Consider the following 20,192-nt stretch of genomic DNA (forward strand, 5'->3'; position numbering starts at 1 on the left):
GTAGAACACCTATGTAGGCGAGGTGCTGGCTAGCGGAGTAGAACACCTATGTAGGCGAGGTGCTGGCTAGCGGAGTAGAACACCTATGTAGGCGAGGTGCTGGCTAGCGGAGTAGAACACCTATGTAGGCGAGGTGCTGGCTAGCGGAGTAGAACACCTATGTAGGCGAGGTGCTGGCTAGCGGAGTAGAACACCTATGTAGGCGAGGTGCTGGCTAGCGGAGTAGAACACCTATGTAGGCGAGGTGCTGGCTAGCGGAGTAGAACACCTATGTAGGCGAGGTGCTGGCTAGCGGAGTAGAACACCTATGTAGGCGAGGTGCTGGCTAGCGGAGTAGAACACCTATGTAGGCGAGGTGCTGGCTAGCGGAGTAGAACACCTATGTAGGCGAGGTGCTGGCTAGCGGAGTAGAACACCTATGTAGGCGAGGTGCTGGCTAGCGGAGTAGAACACCTATGTAGGCGAGGTGCTGGCTAGCGGAGTAGAACACCTATGTAGGCGAGGTGCTGGCTAGCGGAGTAGAACACCTATGTAGGCGAGGTGCTGGCTAGCGGAGTAGAACACCTATGTAGGCGAGGTGCTGGCTAGCGGAGTAGAACACCTATGTAGGCGAGGTGCTGGCTAGCGGAGTAGAACACCTATGTAGGCGAGGTGCTGGCTAGCGGAGTAGAACACCTATGTAGGCGAGGTGCTGGCTAGCGGAGTAGAACACCTATGTAGGCGAGGTGCTGGCTAGCGGAGTAGAACACCTATGTAGGCGAGGTGCTGGCTAGCGGAGTAGAACACCTATGTAGGCGAGGTGCTGGCTAGCGGAGTAGAACACCTATGTAGGCGAGGTGCTGGCTAGCGGAGTAGAACACCTATGTAGGCGAGGTGCTGGCTAGCGGAGTAGAACACCTATGTAGGCGAGGTGCTGGCTAGCGGAGTAGAACACCTATGTAGGCGAGGTGCTGGCTAGCGGAGTAGAACACCTATGTAGGCGAGGTGCTGGCTAGCGGAGTAGAACACCTATGTAGGCGAGGTGCTGGCTAGCGGAGTAGAACACCTATGTAGGCGAGGTGCTGGCTAGCGGAGTAGAACACCTATGTAGGCGAGGTGCTGGCTAGCGGAGTAGAACACCTATGTAGGCGAGGTGCTGGCTAGCGGAGTAGAACACCTATGTAGGCGAGGTGCTGGCTAGCGGAGTAGAACACCTATGTAGGCGAGGTGCTGGCTAGCGGAGTAGAACACCTATGTAGGCGAGGTGCTGGCTAGCGGAGTAGAACACCTATGTAGGCGAGGTGCTGGCTAGCGGAGTAGAACACCTATGTAGGCGAGGTGCTGGCTAGCGGAGTAGAACACCTATGTAGGCGAGGTGCTGGCTAGCGGAGTAGAACACCTATGTAGGCGAGGTGCTGGCTAGCGGAGTAGAACACCTATGTAGGCGAGGTGCTGGCTAGCGGAGTAGAACACCTATGTAGGCGAGGTGCTGGCTAGCGGAGTAGAACACCTATGTAGGCGAGGTGCTGGCTAGCGGAGTAGAACACCTATGTAGGTGAGGTGCTGGCTAGCGGAGTAGAACACCTATGTAGGTGAGGTGCTGGCTAGCGGAGTAGAACACCTATGTAGGCGAGGTGCTGGCTAGCGGAGTAGAACACCTATGTAGGCGAGGTGCTGGCTAGCGGAGTAGAACACCTATGTAGGTGAGGTGCTGGCTAGCGGAGTAGAACACCTATGTAGGTGAGGTGCTGGCTAGCGGAGTAGAACACCTATGTAGGCGAGGTGCTGGCTAGCGGAGTAGAACACCTATGTAGGCGAGGTGCTGGCTAGCGGAGTAGAACACCTATGTAGGTGAGGTGCTGGCTAGCGGAGTAGAACACCTATGTAGGTGAGGTGCTGGCTAGCGGAGTAGAACACCTATGTAGGTGAGGTGCTGGCTAGCGGAGTAGAACACCTATGTAGGTGAGGTGCTGGCTAGCGGAGTAGAACACCTATGTAGGCGAGGTGCTGGCTAGCGGAGTAGAACACCTATGTAGGCGAGGTGCTGGCTAGCGGAGTAGAACACCTATGTAGGTGAGGTGCTGGCTAGCGGAGTAGAACACCTATGTAGGTGAGGTGCTGGCTAGCGGAGTAGAACACCTATGTAGGCGAGGTGCTGGCTAGCGGAGTAGAACACCTATGTAGGCGAGGTGCTGGCTAGCGGAGTAGAACACCTATGTAGGCGAGGTGCTGGCTAGCGGAGTAGAACACCTATGTAGGCGAGGTGCTGGCTAGCGGAGTAGAACACCTATGTAGGCGAGGTGCTGGCTAGCGGAGTAGAACACCTATGTAGGCGAGGTGCTGGCTAGCGGAGTAGAACACCTATGTAGGCGAGGTGCTGGCTAGCGGAGTAGAACACCTATGTAGGCGAGGTGCTGGCTAGCGGAGTAGAACACCTATGTAGGCGAGGTGCTGGCTAGCGGAGTAGAAAACTAGAAAATAAAGGAGAGCCGCACACTCTAGGAGCTCAGATGCAAAAATATTTAATTACCAACGTTTCGACAGGCAAGCTGTCTTCATCAGGGTAACTTGACTATATCATGTTATGTGACAGAATGGTTGTTAACTTGACTATATCATGTTATGTGACAGAATGGTTGTTAACTTGACTATATCATGTTATGTGACAGAATGGTTGTTAACTTGACTATATCATGTTATGTGACAGAGCAGCATGCCATCACATTGGCACTTTCTCCTTTCAGATTCAACACTGGCAAGCCCAACTAGACAGGCATCGGTTAAAAATGTCCAAAGTGGCAGAAAGGTAGGCTGTTTCCTTGTAATGCAACACACACACACACACAGGCATATTTTCAGACGTTTCATGCAACCTTTTTCCCAAGTACATTGGAAACGGCAAATGCATCCGTAGTGAAACTGCCCCTCCTGTGTTGGCCTCTGACAGTTCCTTATACAGGTCCTATCCTGTTATTGAAGTACTGTCTGAAAACAGACTGGTAGTCAAGGCTGTTATTGGAGGAGTCAAGGCTGTTATTGGAGGAGTCAAGGCTGGTATTGGAGGAGTCAAGGCTGTTATTGGAGGAGTCAGGGCTGTTATTGTGGCATCATGGTTTCACACTAACTTGTTCAGTATAGCTATATTATACGTATTGTAAGTGAGCAGTGTGATTGTTGTTCTCCCTATGCAGCTTGCTGAGCTACACAGAGCAGTATGTAGAGTACGACCCCTTCTTCACCTCCCCGGAGCCCTCCAACCCCTGGACCTCTGATGACACCACCGTCTGGGAACTGGAGACCAGGTGGGTTGACCCTCAGTCTATCCTTCTCTCTCTCTGTCAGAGTTACTGGAGACCAGGTGGGTTTTAACCTCAGTCTATCCTTCTCTCTCTCTGTCAGAGTTACTGGAGACCAGGTGGGTTTAACCTCAGTCTATCCTTCTCTCTCTCTGTCAGAGTTACTGGAGACCAGGTGGGTTTATCCTCAGTCTATCCTTCTCTCTCTCTGTCAGAGTTACTGGAGACCAGGTGGGTTTATCCTCAGTCTATCCTTCTCTCTCTCTGTCAGAGTTACTGGAGACCAGGTGGGTTTAACCTCAGTCTATCCTTCTCTCTCTCTGTCAGAGTTACTGGAGACCAGGTGGGTTTATCCTCATTCTATCCTTCTCTCTCTCTGTCAGAGTTACTGGAGATCAGGTGGGTTTAACCTCAGTCTATCCTTCTCTCTCTCTGTCAGAGTTACTGGAGACCAGGTGGGTTTAACCTCAGTCTATCCTTCTCTCTCTCTGTCAGAGTTACTGGAGACCAGGTGGGTTTAACCTCAGTCTATCCTTCTCTCTCTCTGTCAGAGTTACTGGAGACCAGGTGGGTTTAACCTCAGTCTATCCTTCTCTCTCTCTGTCAGAGTTACTGGAGACCAGGTGGGTTTAACCTCAGTCTATCCTTCTCTCTCTCTGTCAGAGTTACTGGAGACCAGGTGGGTTTAACCTCAGTCTATCCTTCTCTCTCTCTGTCAGAGTTACTGGAGACCAGGTGGGTTTAACCTCAGTCTATCTGACAGCCTCTGTCAGAGTTACTGGAGACCAGGTGGGTTGACCCTCAGTCTATCCTTCTCTCTCTCTGTCAGAGTTACTGGAGACCAGGTGGGTTGACCCTCAGTCTATCCTTCTCTCTCTCTGTCAGAGTTACTGGAGACCAGGTGGGTTTAACCTCAGTCTATCTGACAGCCTCTGGTCCCATCCACCCCTCATTACCCCATCAGGTTCTGACAGCCTCTGGTCCCATCCACCCCCTCATTACCCCATCAGGTTCTGACAGCCTCTGGACCCATCCACCCCCTCATTACCCCATCAGGTTCTGACAGCCTCTGGACCCATCCACCCCAACAGGTTCTGACAGCCTCTGGTCCCATCCACCCCAACAGGTTCTGACAGCCTCTGGTCCCATCCACCCCAACAGGTTCTGACAGCCTCTGGTCCCATCCACCCCAACAGGTTCTGACAGCCTCTGGACCCATCCACCCCAACAAGTTCTGACAGCCTCTGGACCCATCCACCCCAACAGGTTCTGACAGCCTCTGGTCCCATCCCCCCCTCATTACCCCATCAGGTTCTGACAGCCTCTGGTCCCATCCCCCCCGCATTCCCCAACAGGTTCTGACAGCCTCTGGACCCATCCACCCCAACAGGTTCTGACAGCCTCTGGTCCCATCCCCCCCTCATTACCCCATCAGGTTCTGACAGCCTCTGGACCCATCCACCCCATCAGGTTCTGACAGCCTCTGGTCCCATCCACCCCCTCATTACCCCATCAGGTTCTGACAGCCTCTGGACCCATCCACCCCATCAGGTTCTGACAGCCTCTGGTCCCATCCACCCCTCATTACCCCATCAGCTTCTTACAGCCTCTGGTCCCATCCACCCCCTCATTACCCCAACAGGTTCTGACAGCCTCTGGTCCCATCCCCCCCTCATTACCCCATCAGGTTCTGACAGCCTCTGGACCCATCCACCCCCACATTACCCCATCAGGTTCTGACAGCCTCTGGTCCCATCCACCCCTCATTACCCCAGCAGGTTCTGACAGCCTCTGGTCTCATCCACCCCCTCATTACCCCATCAGGTTCTGACAGCCTCTGGACCCATCCACCCCCTCATTACCCCATCAGGTTCTGACAGCCTCTGGTCCCATCCACCCCCTCATTACCCCATCAGGTTCTGACAGCCTCTGGTCCCATCCACCCCCTCATTACCCCATCAGGTTCTGACAGCCTCTGGACCCATCCACCCCCGCATTACCCCAGCAGGTTCTGACAGCCTCTGGACCCATCCACCCCCGCATTACCCCAGCAGGTTCTGGCAGCCTCTGGTCCCTACCACCCCCTCATTACCCTATCAGGTTCTGACAGCCTCTGGTCCCATCCCCCCCTCATTACCCCATCAGGTTCTGACAGCCTCTGGTCCCATCCCCCCCGCATTCCCCAACAGGTTCTGACAGCCTCTGGACCCATCCACCCCAACAGGTTCTGACAGCCTCTGGTCCCATCCCCCCCTCATTACCCCATCAGGTTCTGACAGCCTCTGGACCCATCCACCCCATCAGGTTCTGACAGCCTCTGGTCCCATCCACCCCCTCATTACCCCATCAGGTTCTGACAGCCTCTGGACCCATCCACCCCATCAGGTTCTGACAGCCTCTGGTCCCATCCACCCCTCATTACCCCATCAGGTTCTGACAGCCTCTGGTCCCATCCACCCCCTCATTACCCCAACAGGTTCTGACAGCCTCTGGTCCCATCCCCCCCTCATTACCCCATCAGGTTCTGACAGCCTCTGGACCCATCCACCCCCACATTACCCCATCAGGTTCTGACAGCCTCTGGTCCCATCCACCCCTCATTACCCCAGCAGGTTCTGACAGCCTCTGGTCCCATCCACCCCCTCATTACCCCATCAGGTTCTGACAGCCTCTGGACCCATCCACCCCCTCATTACCCCATCAGGTTCTGACAGCCTCTGGTCCCATCCACCCCCTCATTACCCCATCAGGTTCTGACAGCCTCTGGTCCCATCCACCCCCTCATTACCCCATCAGGTTCTGACAGCCTCTGGACCCATCCACCCCCGCATTACCCCAGCAGGTTCTGACAGCCTCTGGACCCATCCACCCCGGCATTACCCCAGCAGGTTCTGGCAGCCTCTGGTCCCTACCACCCCCTCATTACCCCATCAGGTTCTGACAGCCTCTGGTCCCTACCACACCCTAATTACCCCATCAGGTTCTGACAGCTTCTGGACCCATCCACCCCCTCATTACCCCATCAGGTTCTGACAGCCTCTGGTCCCATCCACCCCCGCATTCCCCAACAGGTTCTGACAGCCTCTGGACCCATCCACACCAACAGGTTCTGACAGCCTCTGGACCCATCCACCCCCTCATTACCCCATTAGGTTCTGACAGCCTCTGGACCCATCCACCCCCAAAAGCACAGTTTCAGCTGATATCCTTGTTTTACATAAATGGCGGTTCCATGAGATCATGGCTCTGTGTAATACTGGGAAGGTAGTTCGATAAGATCATGGCTCTGTGTAATACTGTGAAGGTAGTTCGATGAGATCATGGCTCTGTGTAATACTGGGAAGGTAGTTCGATGAGATCATGGCTCTGTGTAATACTGTGAAGGCAGTTCCATGAGATCATGGCTCTGTGTAATACTGTGAAGGCAGTTCCATGAGATCATGGCTCTGTGTAATACTGTAAAGGTAGTTCCATGAGATCATGGCTCTGTGTAATACTGTGAAGGTAGTTCCATGAGATCATGGCTGTGTGTAATACTGTGAAGGCATTTCCATGAGATCATGGCTCTGTGTAATACTGTGAAGGTAGTTCCATGAGATCATGGCTCTGTGTAATACTGTGAAGGTAGTTCCATGTGATCATGGCTCTGTGTAATACTGTGAAGGCAGTTCCATGAGATCATGGCTCTGTGTAATACTGTGACGGTAGTTCCATGAGATCATGGCTCTGTGTAATACTGTGATGGTAGTTCCATGAGATCATGGCTCTGTGTAATACTGTGAAGGTAGTTCCATGAGATCATGGCTGTGTGTAATACTGTGAAGGCATTTCCATGAGATCATGGCTCTGTGTAATACTGTGAAGGTAGTTCCATGAGATCATGGCTCTGTGTAATACTGTGAAGGTAGTTCCATGTGATCATGGCTCTGTGTAATACTGTGAAAGTAGTTCGATGAGATCATGGCTCTGTGTAATACTGTGAAGGCAGTTCCATGAGATCATGGCTCTGTGTAATACTGTGAAGGTAGTTCGATGAGATCATGGCTCTGTGTAATACTGTGAAGGCAGTTCCATGAGATCATGGCTCTGTGTAATACTGTGAAGGTAGTTCCATGAGATCATGGCTCTGTGTAATACTTTGACAGCATTTCCATGAGATCATGGCTCTGTGTAATACTGTGACGGCATTTCCATGAGATCATGGCTCTGTGTAACACTGTGAAGGCATTTCCATGAGATCATTGCTCTGTGTAATACTGTGAAGACATTTCCATGAGATCATGGCTCTGTGTAATACTGTGAAGGTAGTTCCATGAGTAGTAGTGAGTGGCTAGCCAGGCTAGGGAAGGTACTGAGAAGAGGCCCAGCAGACAGGACGGTCTGTGTTGTTATTAAGTAGTGAGTGGTTAGCCAGGCTAGGGAAGGTACTGAGAAGAGGCCCAGCAGGACGGTCTGTGTTGTTATTAAGTAGTGAGTGGCTAGCCAGGCTAGGGAAGGTACTGAGAAGAGGCCCAGCAGTCAGGATGGTCTGTGTTGTTATTAAGTAGTGAGTGGTTAGCCAGGCTAGGGAAGGTACTGAGAAGAGGCCCAGCAGTCAGGATGGTCTATGTTGTTATTAAGTAGTGAGTGGCTAGCCAGGCTAGGGAAGGTACTGAGAAGAGGCCCAGCAGGACGGTCTGTGTTGTTATTAAGTAGTGAGTGGCTAGCCAGGCTAGGGAAGGTACTGAGAAGAGGCCCAGCAGACAGGACGGTCTGTGTTGTTATTAAGTAGTGAGTGGCTAGCCAGGCTAGGGAAGGTACTGAGAAGAGGCCCAGCAGACAGGACGGTCTGTGTTGTTATTAAGTAGTGAGTGGCTAGCCAGGCTAGGGAAGGTACTGAGAAGAGGCCCAGCAGACAGGACGGTCTGTGTTGTTATTAAGTAGTGAGTGGCTAGCCAGGCTAGGGAAGGTACTGAGAAGAGGCCCAGCAGTCAGGATGGTCTGTGTTGTTATTAAGTAGTGAGTGGCTAGCCAGGCTAGGGAAGGTACTGAGAAGAGGCCCAACAGGACGGTCTGTGTTGTTATTAAGTAGTGAGTGGCTAGCCAGGCTAGGGAAGGTACTGAGAAGAGGCCCAGCAGGACGGTCTGTGTTGTTATTAAGTAGTGAGTGGCTAGCCAGGTTAGGGAAGGTACTGAGAAGAGGCCCAGCAGACAGGATGGTCTGTGTTGTTATTAAGTAGTGAGTGGCTAGCCAGGCTAGGGAAGGTACTGAGAAGAGGCCCAGCAGTCAGGACGGTCTGTGTTGTTATTAAGTAGTGAGTGGCTAGCCAGGCTAGGGAAGGTACTGAGAAGAGGCCCAGCAGACAGGACGGTCTGTGTTGTTATTAAGTAGTGAGTGGCTAGCCAGGCTAGGGAAGGTACTGAGAAAAGGCCCAGCAGGATGGTCTGTGTTGTTATTAAGTAGTGAGTGGCTAGCCAGGCTAGGGAAGGTACTGAGAAGAGGCCCAGCAGTCAGGACGGTCTGTGTTGTTATTAAGTAGTGAGTGGCTAGCCAGGCTAGGGAAGGTACTGAGAAGAGGCCCAGCAGTCAGGACGGTCTGTGTTGTTATTAAGTAGTGAGTGGCTAGCCAGGCTAGGGAAGGTACTGAGAAGAGGCCCAGCAGTCAGGACGGTCTGTGTTGTTATTAAGTAGTGAGTGGCTAGCCAGGCTAGGGAAGGTACTGAGAAGAGGCCCAGCAGACCGGACGGTCTGTGTTGTTATTAAGTAGTGAGTGGCTAGCCAGGCTAGGGAAGGTACTGAGAAGAGGCCCAGCAGTCAGGATGGTCTGTGTTGTAATTAAGTAGTGAGTGGCTAGCCAGGCTAGGGAAGGTACTGAGAAGAGGCCCAACAGGACGGTCTGTGTTGTTATTAAGTAGTGAGTGGCTAGCCAGGCTAGGGAAGGTACTGAGAAGAGGCCCAGCAGGACGGTCTGTGTTGTTATTAAGTAGTGAGTGGCTAGCCAGGCTAGGGAAGGTACTGAGAAGAGGCCCAGCAGACAGGATGGTCTGTGTTGTTATTAATTAGTGAGTGGCTAGCCAGGCTAGGGAAGGTACTGAGAAGAGGCCCAGCAGACAGGATGGTCTGTGTTGTTATTAAGTAGTGAGTGGCTAGCCAGGCTAGGGAAGGTACGGAGAAGAGGCCCAGCAGTCAGGACGGTCTGTGTTGTTATTAAGTAGTGAGTGGCTAGCCAGGCTAGGGAAGGTACTGAGAAGAGGCCCAGCAGTCAGGACGGTCTGTGTTGTTATTAAGTAGTGAGTGGCTAGCCAGGCTAGGGAAGGTACTGAGAAGAGGCCCAGCAGGATGGTCTGTGTTGTTATTAAGTAGTGAGTGGCTAGCCAGGCTAGGGAAGGTACTGAGAAGAGGCCCAGCAGTCAGGACGGTCTGTGTTGTTATTAAGTAGTGAGTGGCTAGCCAGGCTAGGGAAGGTACTGAGAAGAGGCCCAGCAGTCAGGTCTGTGTTGTTATTAAGTAGTGAGTGGCTAGCCAGGCTAGGGAAGGTACTGAGAAGAGGCCCAGCAGTCAGGACGGTCTGTGTTGTTATTAAGTAGTGAGTGGCTAGCCAGGCTAGGGAAGGTACTGAGAAGAGGCCCAGCAGGACGGTCTGTGTTGTTATTAAGTAGTGAGTGGCTAACCAGGCTTGGGAAGGTACTGAGAAGAGGCCCAGGAGACAGGACGGTCTGTGTTGTTATTAAGTAGTGAGTGGCTAGCCAGGCTAGGGAAGGTACTGAGAAGAGGCCCAGCAGTCAGGACGGTCTGTGTTGTTATTAAGTAGTGAGTGGTTAGCCAGGCTAGGGAAGGTACTGAGAAGAGGCCCAGCAGGACGGTCTGTGTTGTTATTAAGTAGTGAGTGGCTAGCCAGGCTAGGGAAGGTACTGAGAAGAGGCCCAGCAGACAGGACTGTGTTGTTAGTAAGAAGTGAGCGGCTAGCCAGGCTAGGGAAGGTACTGAGAAGAGGCCCAGCAGTCAGGTCTGTGTTGTTATTAAGTAGTGAGTGGCTAGCCAGGCTAGGGAAGGTACTGAGAAGAGGCCCAGCAGTCAGGTCTGTGTTGTTATTAAGTAGTGAGTGGCTAGCCAGGCTAGGGAAGGTACTGAGAAGAGGCCCAGCAGGACGGTCTGTGTTGTTATTAAGTAGTGAGTGGCTAGCCAGGCTAGGGAAGGTACTGAGAAGAGACCCAGCAGGATGGTCTGTGTTGTTATTAAGTAGTGAGTGGCTAGCCAGGCTAGGGAAGGTACTGAGAAGAGGCCCAGCAGTCAGGACGGTCTGTGTTGTTATTAAGTAGTGAGTGGCTAGCCAGGCTAGGGAAGGTACTGAGAAGAGGCCCAGCAGACAGGACGGTCTGTGTTGTTATTAAGTAGTGAGTGGCTAGCCAGGCTAGGGAAGGTACTGAGAAGAGGCCCAGCAGGATGGTCTGTGTTGTTATTAAGTAGTGAGTGGCTAGCCAGGCTAGGGAAGGTACTGAGAAGAGGCCCAGCAGTCAGGACGGTCTGTGTTGTTATTAAGTAGTGAGTGGCTAGCCAGGCTAGGGAAGGTACTGAGAAGAGGCCCAGCAGGACGGTCTGTGTTGTTATTAAGTAGTGAGTGGCTAGCCAGGCTAGGGAAGGTACTGAGAAGAGGCCCAGCAGACAGGACGGTCTGTGTTGTTATTAAGTAGTGAGTGGCTAGCCAGGCTAGGGAAGGTACTGAGAAGAGGCCCAGCAGGACGGTCTGTGTTGTTATTAAGTAGTGAGTGGCTAGCCAGGCTAGGGAAGGTACTGAGAAGAGGCCCAGCAGTCAGGACGGTCTGTGTTGTTATTAAGTAGTGAGTGGCTAGCCAGGCTAGGGAAGGTACTGAGAAGAGGCCCAGCAGACAGGACGGTCTGTGTTGTTATTAAGTAGTGAGTGGCTAGCCAGGCTAGGGAAGGTACTGAGAAGAGGCCCAGCAGGACGGTCTGTGTTGTTATTAAGTAGTGAGTGGCTAGCCAGGCTAGGGAAGGTACTGAGAAGAGGCCCAGCAGGACGGTTTGTGTTGTTATTAAGTAGTGAGTGGCTAGCCAGGCTAGGGAAGGTACTGAGAAGAGGCCCAGCAGTCAGGACGGTCTGTGTTGTTATTAAGTAGTGAGTGGCTAGCCAGGCTAGGGAAGGTACTGAGAAGAGGCCCAGCAGTCAGGATGGTCTGTGTTGTTATTAAGTAGTGAGTGGCTAGCCAGGCTAGGGAAGGTACTGAGAAGAGGCCCAGCAGTCAGGACGGTCTGTGTTGTTATTAAGTAGTGAGTGGCTAGCCAGGCTAGGGAAGGTACTGAGAAGAGGCCCAGCAGGACGGTCTGTGTTGTTATTAAGTAGTGAGTGGCTAGCCAGGCTAGGGAAGGTACTGAGAAGAGACCCAGCAGGACGGTCTGTGTTGTTATTAAGTAGTGAGTGGCTAGCCAGGCTAGGGAAGGTACTGAGAAGAGGCCCAGCAGTCAGGACGGTCTGTGTTGTTATTAAGTAGTGAGTGGCTAGCCAGGCTAGGGAAGGTACTGAGAAGAGGCCCAGCAGACAGGACGGTCTGTGTTGTTATTAAGTAGTGAGTGGTTAGCCAGGCTAGGGAAGGTACTGAGAAGAGGCCCAGCAGGACGGTCTGTGTTGTTATTAAGTAGTGAGTGGTTAGCCAGGCTAGGGAAGGTACTGAGAAGAGGCCCAGCAGGACGGTCTGTGTTGTTATTAAGTAGTGAGTGGCTAGCCAGGCTAGGGAAGGTACTGAGAAGAGGCCCAGCAGTCAGGACGGTCTGTGTTGTTATTAAGTAGTGAGTGGCTAGCCAGGCTAGGGAAGGTACTGAGAAGAGGCCCAGCAGGACGGTCTGTGTTGTTATTAAGTAGTGAGTGGCTAGCCAGGCTAGGGAAGGTACTGAGAAGAGGCCCAGCAGACAGGACGGTCTGTGTTGTTATTAAGTAGTGAGTGGCTAGCCAGGCTAGGGAAGGTACTGAGAAGAGGCCCAGCAGACAGGACGGTCTGTGTTGTTATTAAGTAGTGAGTGGCTAGCCAGGCTAGGGAAGGTACTGAGAAGAGGCCCAGCAGGACGGTCTGTGTTGTTATTAAGTAGTGAGTGGCTAGCCAGGCTAGGGAAGGTACTGAGAAGAGGCCCAGCAGTCAGGACGGTCTGTGTTGTTATTAAGTAGTGAGTGGCTAGCCAGGCTAGGGAAGGTACTGAGAAGAGGCCCAGCAGGATGGTCTGTGTTGTTATTAAGCAGTGAGTGGCTAGCCAGGCTAGGTGAAGGTACTGAGAAGAGGCCCAGCAGTCAGGACGGTCTGTGTTGTTATTAAGTAGTGAGTGGCTAGCCAGGCTAGGGAAGGTACTGAGAAGAGGCCCAGCAGGACGGTCTGTGTTGTTATTAAGTAGTGAGTGGCTAGCCAGGCTAGGGAAGGTACTGAGAAGAGGCCCAGCAGACAGGACGGTCTGTGTTGTTATTAAGTAGTGAGTGGCTAGCCAGGCTAGGGAAGGTACTGAGAAGAGGCCCAGCAGGACGGTCTGTGTTGTTATTAAGTAGTGAGTGGCTAGCCAGGCTAGGGAAGGTACTGAGAAGAGGCCCAGCAGTCAGGACGGTCTGTGTTGTTATTAAGTAGTGAGTGGCTAGCCAGGCTAGGGAAGGTACTGAGAAGAGGCCCAGCAGGACGGTTTGTGTTGTTATTAAGTAGTGAGTGGCTAGCCAGGCTAGGGAAGGTACTGAGAAGAGGCCCAGCAGTCAGAACGGTCTGTGTTGTTATTAAGTAGTGAGTGGCTAGCCAGGCTAGGGAAGGTACTGAGAAGAGGCCCAGCAGTCAGGACGGTCTGTGTTGTTATTAAGTAGTGAGTGGCTAGCCAGGCTAGGGAAGGTACTGAGAAGAGGCCCAGCAGGACGGTCTGTGTTGTTATTAAGTAGTGAGTGGCTAGCCAGGCTAGGGAAGGTACTGAGAAGAGGCCCAGCAGTCAGGACGGTCTGTGTTGTTATTAAGTAGTGAGTGGCTAGCCAGGCTAGGGAAGGTACTGAGAAGAGGCCCAGCAGACAGGACGGTCTGTGTTGTTATTAAGTAGTGAGTGGTTAGCCAGGCTAGGGAAGGTACTGACAAGAGGCCCAGCAGGACGGTCTGTGTTGTTATTAAGTAGTGAGTGGTTAGCCAGGCTAGGGAAGGTACTGAGAAGAGGCCCAGCAGTCAGGACGGTCTGTGTTGTTATTAAGTAGTGAGTGGCTAGCCAGGCTAGGGAAGGTACTGAGAAGAGGCCCAGCAGGACGGTTTGTGTTGTTATTAAGTAGTGAGTGGCTAGCCAGGCTAGTGAAGGTACTGAGAAGAGGCCCAGCAGTCAGGACGGTCTGTGTTGTTATTAAGTAGTGAGTGGCTAGCCAGGCTAGGGAAGGTACTGAGAAGAGGCCCAGCAGACAGGACGGTCTGTGTTGTTATTAAGTAGTGAGTGGTTAGCCAGGCTAGGGAAGGTACTGAGAAGAGGCCCAGCAGGACGGTCTGTGTTGTTATTAAGTAGTGAGTGGTTAGCCAGGCTAGGGAAGGTACTGAGAAGAGGCCCAGCAGACAGGACGGTCTGTGTTGTTATTAAGTAGTGAGTGGCTAGCCAGGCTAGGGAAGGTACTGAGAAGAGGCCCAGCAGGACGGTCTGTGTTGTTATTAAGTAGTGAGTGGCTAGCCAGGCTAGGGAAGGTACTGAGAAGAGGCCCAGCAGTCAGGACGGTCTGTGTTGTTATTAAGTAGTGAGTGGCTAGCCAGGCTAGGGAAGGTACTGAGAAAAGGCCCAGCAGACAGGACGGTCTGTGTTGTTATTAAGTAGTGAGTGGTTAGCCAGGCTAGGGAAGGTACTGAGAAGAGGCCCAGCAGACAGGACGGTCTGTGTTGTTATTAAGTAGTGAGTGGCTAGCCAGGCTAGGGAAGATATTGAGAAGAGGCACAGCAGACAGGACGGTCTGTGTTGTTATTAAGTAGTGAGTGGCTAGCCAGGCTAGGGAAGGTACTGAGAAGAGACCCAGCAGACAGGACGGTCTGTGTTGTTATTAAGTAGTGAGTGGCTAGCCAGGCTAGGGAAGGTACTGAGAAGAGGCCCAGCAGTCAGGACGATCTGTGTTGTTATTAAGTAGTGAGTGGCTAGCCAGGCTAGGGAAGGTACTGAGAAGAGGCCCAGCAGGACGGTCTGTGTTGTTATTAAGTAGTGAGTGGCTAGCCAGGCTAGGGAAGGTACTGAGAAGAGGCCCAGCAGTCAGGACGGTCTGTGTTGTTATTAAGTAGTGAGTGGCTAGCCAGGCTAGGGAAGGTACTGAGAAGAGGCCCAGCAGGATGGTCTGTGTTGTTATTAAGTAGTGAGTGGCTAGCCAGGCTAGGGAAGGTACTGAGAAGAGGCCCAGCAGACAGGATGGTCTGTGTTGTTATTAAGTAGTGAGTGGTTAGCCTGGCTAGGGAAGGTACTGAGAAGAGGCCCAGCAGGACAGTCTGTGTTGTTATTAAGTAGTGAGTGGCTACCAGGCTAGGGAACTTACTGAGAAGAGGCCCAGCAGACAGGACGGTCTGTGTTGTTATTAAGTAGTGAGTGGCTAGCCAGGCTAGGGAAGGTACTGAGAAGAGACCCAGCAGACAGGACGTTCTGTGTTGTTATTAAGTAGTGAGTGGCTAGCCAGGCTAGGGAAGGTACTGAGAAGAGGCCCAGCAGACAGGACGGTCTGTGTTGTTATTAAGTAGTGAGTGGTTAGCCAGGCTAGGGAAGGTACTGAGAAGAGGCCCAGCAGTCAGGACGGTCTGTGTTGTTATTAAGTAGTGAGTGGCTAGCCAGGCTAGGGAAGGTACTGAGAAGAGGCCCAGCAGACAGGACGGTCTGTGTTGTTATTAAGTAGTGAGTGGCTAGCCAGGCTAGGGAAGGTACTGAGAAGAGGCCCAGCAGGACGGTCTGTGTTGTTATTAAGTAGTGAGTGGCTAGCCAGGCTAGGGAAGGTACTGAGAAGAGGCCCAGCAGTCAGGATGGTCTGTGTTGTTATTAAGTAGTGAGTGGCTAGCCAGGCTAGGGAAGGTACTGAGAAGAGGCCCAGCAGACAGGACGGTCTGTGTTGTTATTAAGTAGTGAGTGGCTAGCCAGGCTAGGGAAGGTACTGAGAAGAGGCCCAGCAGGACGGTCTGTGTTGTTATTAAGTAGTGAGTGGTTAGCCAGGCTAGGGAAGGTACTGAGAAGAGACCCAGCAGGACGGTCTGTGTTGTTATTAAGTAGTGAGTGGCTAGCCAGGCTAGGGAAGGTACTGAGAAGAGGCCCAGCAGTCAGGACAGTCTGTGTTGTTATTAAGTAGTGAGTGGCTAGCCAGGCTAGGGAAGGTACTGAGAAGAGGCCCAGCAGGACGGTCTGTGTTGTTATTAAGTAGTGAGTGGCTAGCCAGGCTAGGGAAGGTACTGAGAAGAGGCCCAGCAGTCAGGATGGTCTGTGTTGTTATTAAGTAGTGAGTGGCTAGCCAGGCTAGGGAAGGTACTGAGAAGAGGCCCAGCAGTCAGGACGGTCTGTGTTGTTATTAAGTAGTGAGTGGCTAGCCAGGCTAGGGAAGGTACTGAGAAGAGACCCAGCAGGACGGTCTGTGTTGTTATTAAGTAGTGAGTGGCTAGCCAGGCTAGGGAAGGTACTGAGAAGAGGCCCAGCAGACAGGACGGTCTGTGTTGTTATTAAGTAGTGAGTGGCTAGCCAGGCTAGGGAAGGTACTGAGAAGAGACCCAGCAGGACGGTCTGTGTTGTTATTAAGTAGTGAGTGGCTAGCCAGGCTAGGGAAGGTACTGAGAAGAGGCCCAGCAGTCAGGACGGTCTGTGTTGTTATTAAGTAGTGAGTGACTAGCCAGGCTAGGGAAGGTACTGAGAAGAGGCCCAGCAGTCAGGATGGTCTGTGTTGTTATTAAGTAGTGAGTGGCTAGCCAGGCTAGGGAAGGTACTGAGAAGAGGCCCAGCAGGACGGTCTGTGTTGTTATTAAGCAGTGAGTGGCTAGCCAGGCTAGGGAAGGTACTGAGAAGAGGCCCAGCAGTCAGGATGGTCTGTGTTGTTATTAAGTAGTGAGTGGCTAGCCAGGCTAGGGAAGGTACTGAGAAGAGGCCCAGCAGTCAGGACGGTCTGTGTTGTTATTAAGTAGTGAGTGGCTAGCCAGGCTAGGGAAGGTACTGAGAAGAGACCCAGCAGGACGGTCTGTGTTGTTATTAAGTAGTGAGTGGCTAGCCAGGCTAGGGAAGGTACTGAGAAGAGGCCCAGCAGACAGGACGGTCTGTGTTGTTATTAAGTAGTGAGTGGCTAGCCAGGCTAGGGAAGGTACTGAGAAGAGACCCAGCAGGACGGTCTGTGTTGTTATTAAGTAGTGAGTGGCTAGCCAGGCTAGGGAAGGTACTGAGAAGAGGCCCAGCAGTCAGGACGGTCTGTGTTGTTATTAAGTAGTGAGTGACTAGCCAGGCTAGGGAAGGTACTGAGAAGAGGCTCAGCAGTCAGGATGGTCTGTGTTGTTATTAAGTAGTGAGTGGCTAGCCAGGCTAGGGAAGGTACTGAGAAGAGACCCAGCAGGACGGTCTGTGTTGTTATTAAGTAGTGAGTGGCTAGCCAGGCTAGGGAAGGTACTGAGAAGAGGCCCAGCAGTCAGGACGGTCTGTGTTGTTATTAAGTAGTGAGTGGCTAGCCAGGCTAGGGAAGGTACTGAGAAGAGGCCCAGCAGGATGGTCTGTGTTGTTATTAAGTAGTGAGTGGCTAGCCAGGCTAGGGAAGGTACTGAGAAGAGGCCCAGCAGACAGGACGGTCTGTGTTGTTATTAAGTAGTGAGTGGCTAGCCAGGCTAGGGAAGGTACTGAGAAGAGGCCCAGCAGACAGGACGGTCTGTGTTGTTATTAAGTAGTGAGTGGCTAGCCAGGCTAGGGAAGGTACTGAGAAGAGGCCCAGCAGTCAGGACGGTCTGTGTTGTTATTAAGTAGTGAGTGGCTAGCCAGGCTAGGGAAGGTACTGAGAAGAGGTCCAGCAGACAGGACGGTCTGTGTTGTTATTAAGTAGTGAGTGGCTAGCCAGGCTAGGGAAGGTACTGAGAAGAGGCCCAGCAGGACGGTCTGTGTTGTTATTAAGTAGTGAGTGGCTAGCCAGGCTAGGGAAGGTACTGAGAAGAGGCCCAGCAGACAGGACGGTCTGTGTTGTTATTAAGTAGTGAGTGGCTAGCCAGGCTAGGGAAGGTACTGAGAAGAGACCCAGCAGTCAGGACGGTCTGTGTTGTTATTAAGTAGTGAGTGGCTAGCCAGGCTAGGGAAGGTACTGAGAAGAGGCCCAGCAGGACGGTCTGTGTTGTTATTAAGTAGTGAGTGGCTAGCCAGGCTAGGGAAGGTACTGAGAAGAGGCCCAGCAGGACGGTCTGTGTTGTTATTAAGTAGTGAGTGGCTAGCCAGGCTAGGGAAGGTACTGAGAAGAGGCCCAGCAGTCAGGATGGTCTGTGTTGTTATTAAGTAGTGAGTGGCTAGCCAGGCTAGGGAAGGTACTGAGAAGAGGCCCAGCAGTCAGGACGGTCTGTGTTGTTATTAAGTAGTGAGTGGCTAGCCAGGCTAGGGAAGGTACTGAGAAGAGACCCAGCAGGACGGTCTGTGTTGTTATTAAGTAGTGAGTGGCTAGCCAGGCTAGGGAAGGTACTGAGAAGAGGCCCAGCAGACAGGACGGTCTGTGTTGTTATTAAGTAGTGAGTGGCTAGCCAGGCTAGGGAAGGTACTGAGAAGAGACCCAGCAGGACGGTCTGTGTTGTTATTAAGTAGTGAGTGGCTAGCCAGGCTAGGGAAGGTACTGAGAAGAGGCCCAGCAGTCAGGACGGTCTGTGTTGTTATTAAGTAGTGAGTGACTAGCCAGGCTAGGGAAGGTACTGAGAAGAGGCCCAGCAGTCAGGATGGTCTGTGTTGTTATTAAGTAGTGAGTGGCTAGCCAGGCTAGGGAAGGTACTGAGAAGAGACCCAGCAGGACGGTCTGTGTTGTTATTAAGTAGTGAGTGGCTAGCCAGGCTAGGGAAGGTACTGAGAAGAGGCCCAGCAGTCAGGACGGTCTGTGTTGTTATTAAGTAGTGAGTGGCTAGCCAGGCTAGGGAAGGTACTGAGAAGAGGCCCAGCAGGATGGTCTGTGTTGTTATTAAGTAGTGAGTGGCTAGCCAGGCTAGGGAAGGTACTGAGAAGAGGCCCAGCAGACAGGACGGTCTGTGTTGTTATTAAGTAGTGAGTGGCTAGCCAGGCTAGGGAAGGTACTGAGAAGAGGCCCAGCAGACAGGACGGTCTGTGTTGTTATTAAGTGGTGAGTGGCTAGCCAGGCTAGGGAAGGTACTGAGAAGAGGCCCAGCAGTCAGGACGGTCTGTGTTGTTATTAAGTAGTGAGTGGCTAGCCAGGCTAGGGAAGGTACTGAGAAGAGGTCCAGCAGACAGGACGGTCTGTGTTGTTATTAAGTAGTGAGTGGCTAGCCAGGCTAGGGAAGGTACTGAGAAGAGGCCCAGCAGGACGGTCTGTGTTGTTATTAAGTAGTGAGTGGCTAGCCAGGCTAGGGAAGGTACTGAGAAGAGGCCCAGCAGACAGGATGGTCTGTGTTGTTATTAAGTAGTGAGTGGCTATCCAGGCTAGGGAAGGTACTGAGAAGAGGCCCAGCAGGACGGTCTGTGTTGTTATTAAGTAGTGAGTGGCTAGCCAGGCTAGGGAAGGTACTGAGAAGAGGCCCAGCAGGACGGTCTGTGTTGTTATTAAGTAGTGAGTGGCTAGCCAGGCTAGGGAAGGTACTGAGAAGAGGCCCAGCAGACAGGATGGTCTGTGTTGTTATTAAGTAGTGAGTGGCTAGCCAGGCTAGGGAAGGTACTGAGAAGAGGCCCAGCAGGACGGTCTGTGTTGTTATTAAGTAGTGAGTGGCTAGCCAGGCTAGGGAAGGTACTGAGAAGAGGCCCAGCAGGACGGTCTGTGTTGTTATTAAGTAGTGAGTGGTTAGCCAGGCTAGGGAAGGTACTGAGAAGAGACCCAGCAGGACGGTCTGTGTTGTTATTAAGTAGTGAGTGGCTAGCCAGGCTAGGGAAGGTACTGAGAAGAGGCCCAGCAGTCAGGACAGTCTGTGTTGTTATTAAGTAGTGAGTGGCTAGCCAGGCTAGGGAAGGTACTGAGAAGAGGCCCAGCAGGACGGTCTGTGTTGTTATTAAGTAGTGAGTGGCTAGCCAGGCTAGGGAAGGTACTGAGAAGAGGCCCAGCAGTCAGGATGGTCTGTGTTGTTATTAAGTAGTGAGTGGCTAGCCAGGCTAGGGAAGGTACTGAGAAGAGGCCCAGCAGTCAGGACGGTCTGTGTTGTTATTAAGTAGTGAGTGGCTAGCCAGGCTAGGGAAGGTACTGAGAAGAGACCCAGCAGGACGGTCTGTGTTGTTATTAAGTAGTGAGTGGCTAGCCAGGCTAGGGAAGGTACTGAGAAGAGGCCCAGCAGACAGGACGGTCTGTGTTGTTATTAAGTAGTGAGTGGCTAGCCAGGCTAGGGAAGGTACTGAGAAGAGACCCAGCAGGACGGTCTGTGTTGTTATTAAGTAGTGAGTGGCTAGCCAGGCTAGGGAAGGTACTGAGAAGAGGCCCAGCAGTCAGGACGGTCTGTGTTGTTATTAAGTAGTGAGTGACTAGCCAGGCTAGGGAAGGTACTGAGAAGAGGCCCAGCAGTCAGGATGGTCTGTGTTGTTATTAAGTAGTGAGTGGCTAGCCAGGCTAGGGAAGGTACTGAGAAGAGGCCCAGCAGGACGGTCTGTGTTGTTATTAAGTAGTGAGTGGCTAGCCAGGCTAGGGAAGGTACTGAGAAGAGGCCCAGCAGTCAGGATGGTCTGTGTTGTTATTAAGTAGTGAGTGGCTAGCCAGGCTAGGGAAGGTACTGAGAAGAGGCCCAGCAGTCAGGACGGTCTGTGTTGTTATTAAGTAGTGAGTGGCTAGCCAGGCT

At 52.3% G+C, this 20,192-nt stretch overlaps 1 protein-coding gene across 1 annotated transcript in view; it reads left to right on the plus strand.

Moving 5' to 3' along the window:
* The window catches only part of LOC129848130 (regulator of G-protein signaling 7-like), a gene marked incomplete at its 3' end in the record, with an annotated part of 58,880 nt that overhangs the window by 24,399 nt on the left and 14,289 nt on the right, over positions 1–20,192 (plus strand). Inside the window, exons 8-9 of the mRNA XM_055915604.1 lie at positions 2,724–2,785; positions 3,171–3,281. Coding sequence (XP_055771579.1) covers positions 2,724–2,785; positions 3,171–3,281 — 173 coding nt within the window. The remainder of the gene's footprint in view (positions 1–2,723; positions 2,786–3,170; positions 3,282–20,192) is intronic.

Source organism: Salvelinus fontinalis, unplaced genomic scaffold, assembly GCF_029448725.1.
Source record: "Salvelinus fontinalis isolate EN_2023a unplaced genomic scaffold, ASM2944872v1 scaffold_0999, whole genome shotgun sequence".
Classification (NCBI taxonomy): domain Eukaryota; kingdom Metazoa; phylum Chordata; class Actinopteri; order Salmoniformes; family Salmonidae; genus Salvelinus; species Salvelinus fontinalis.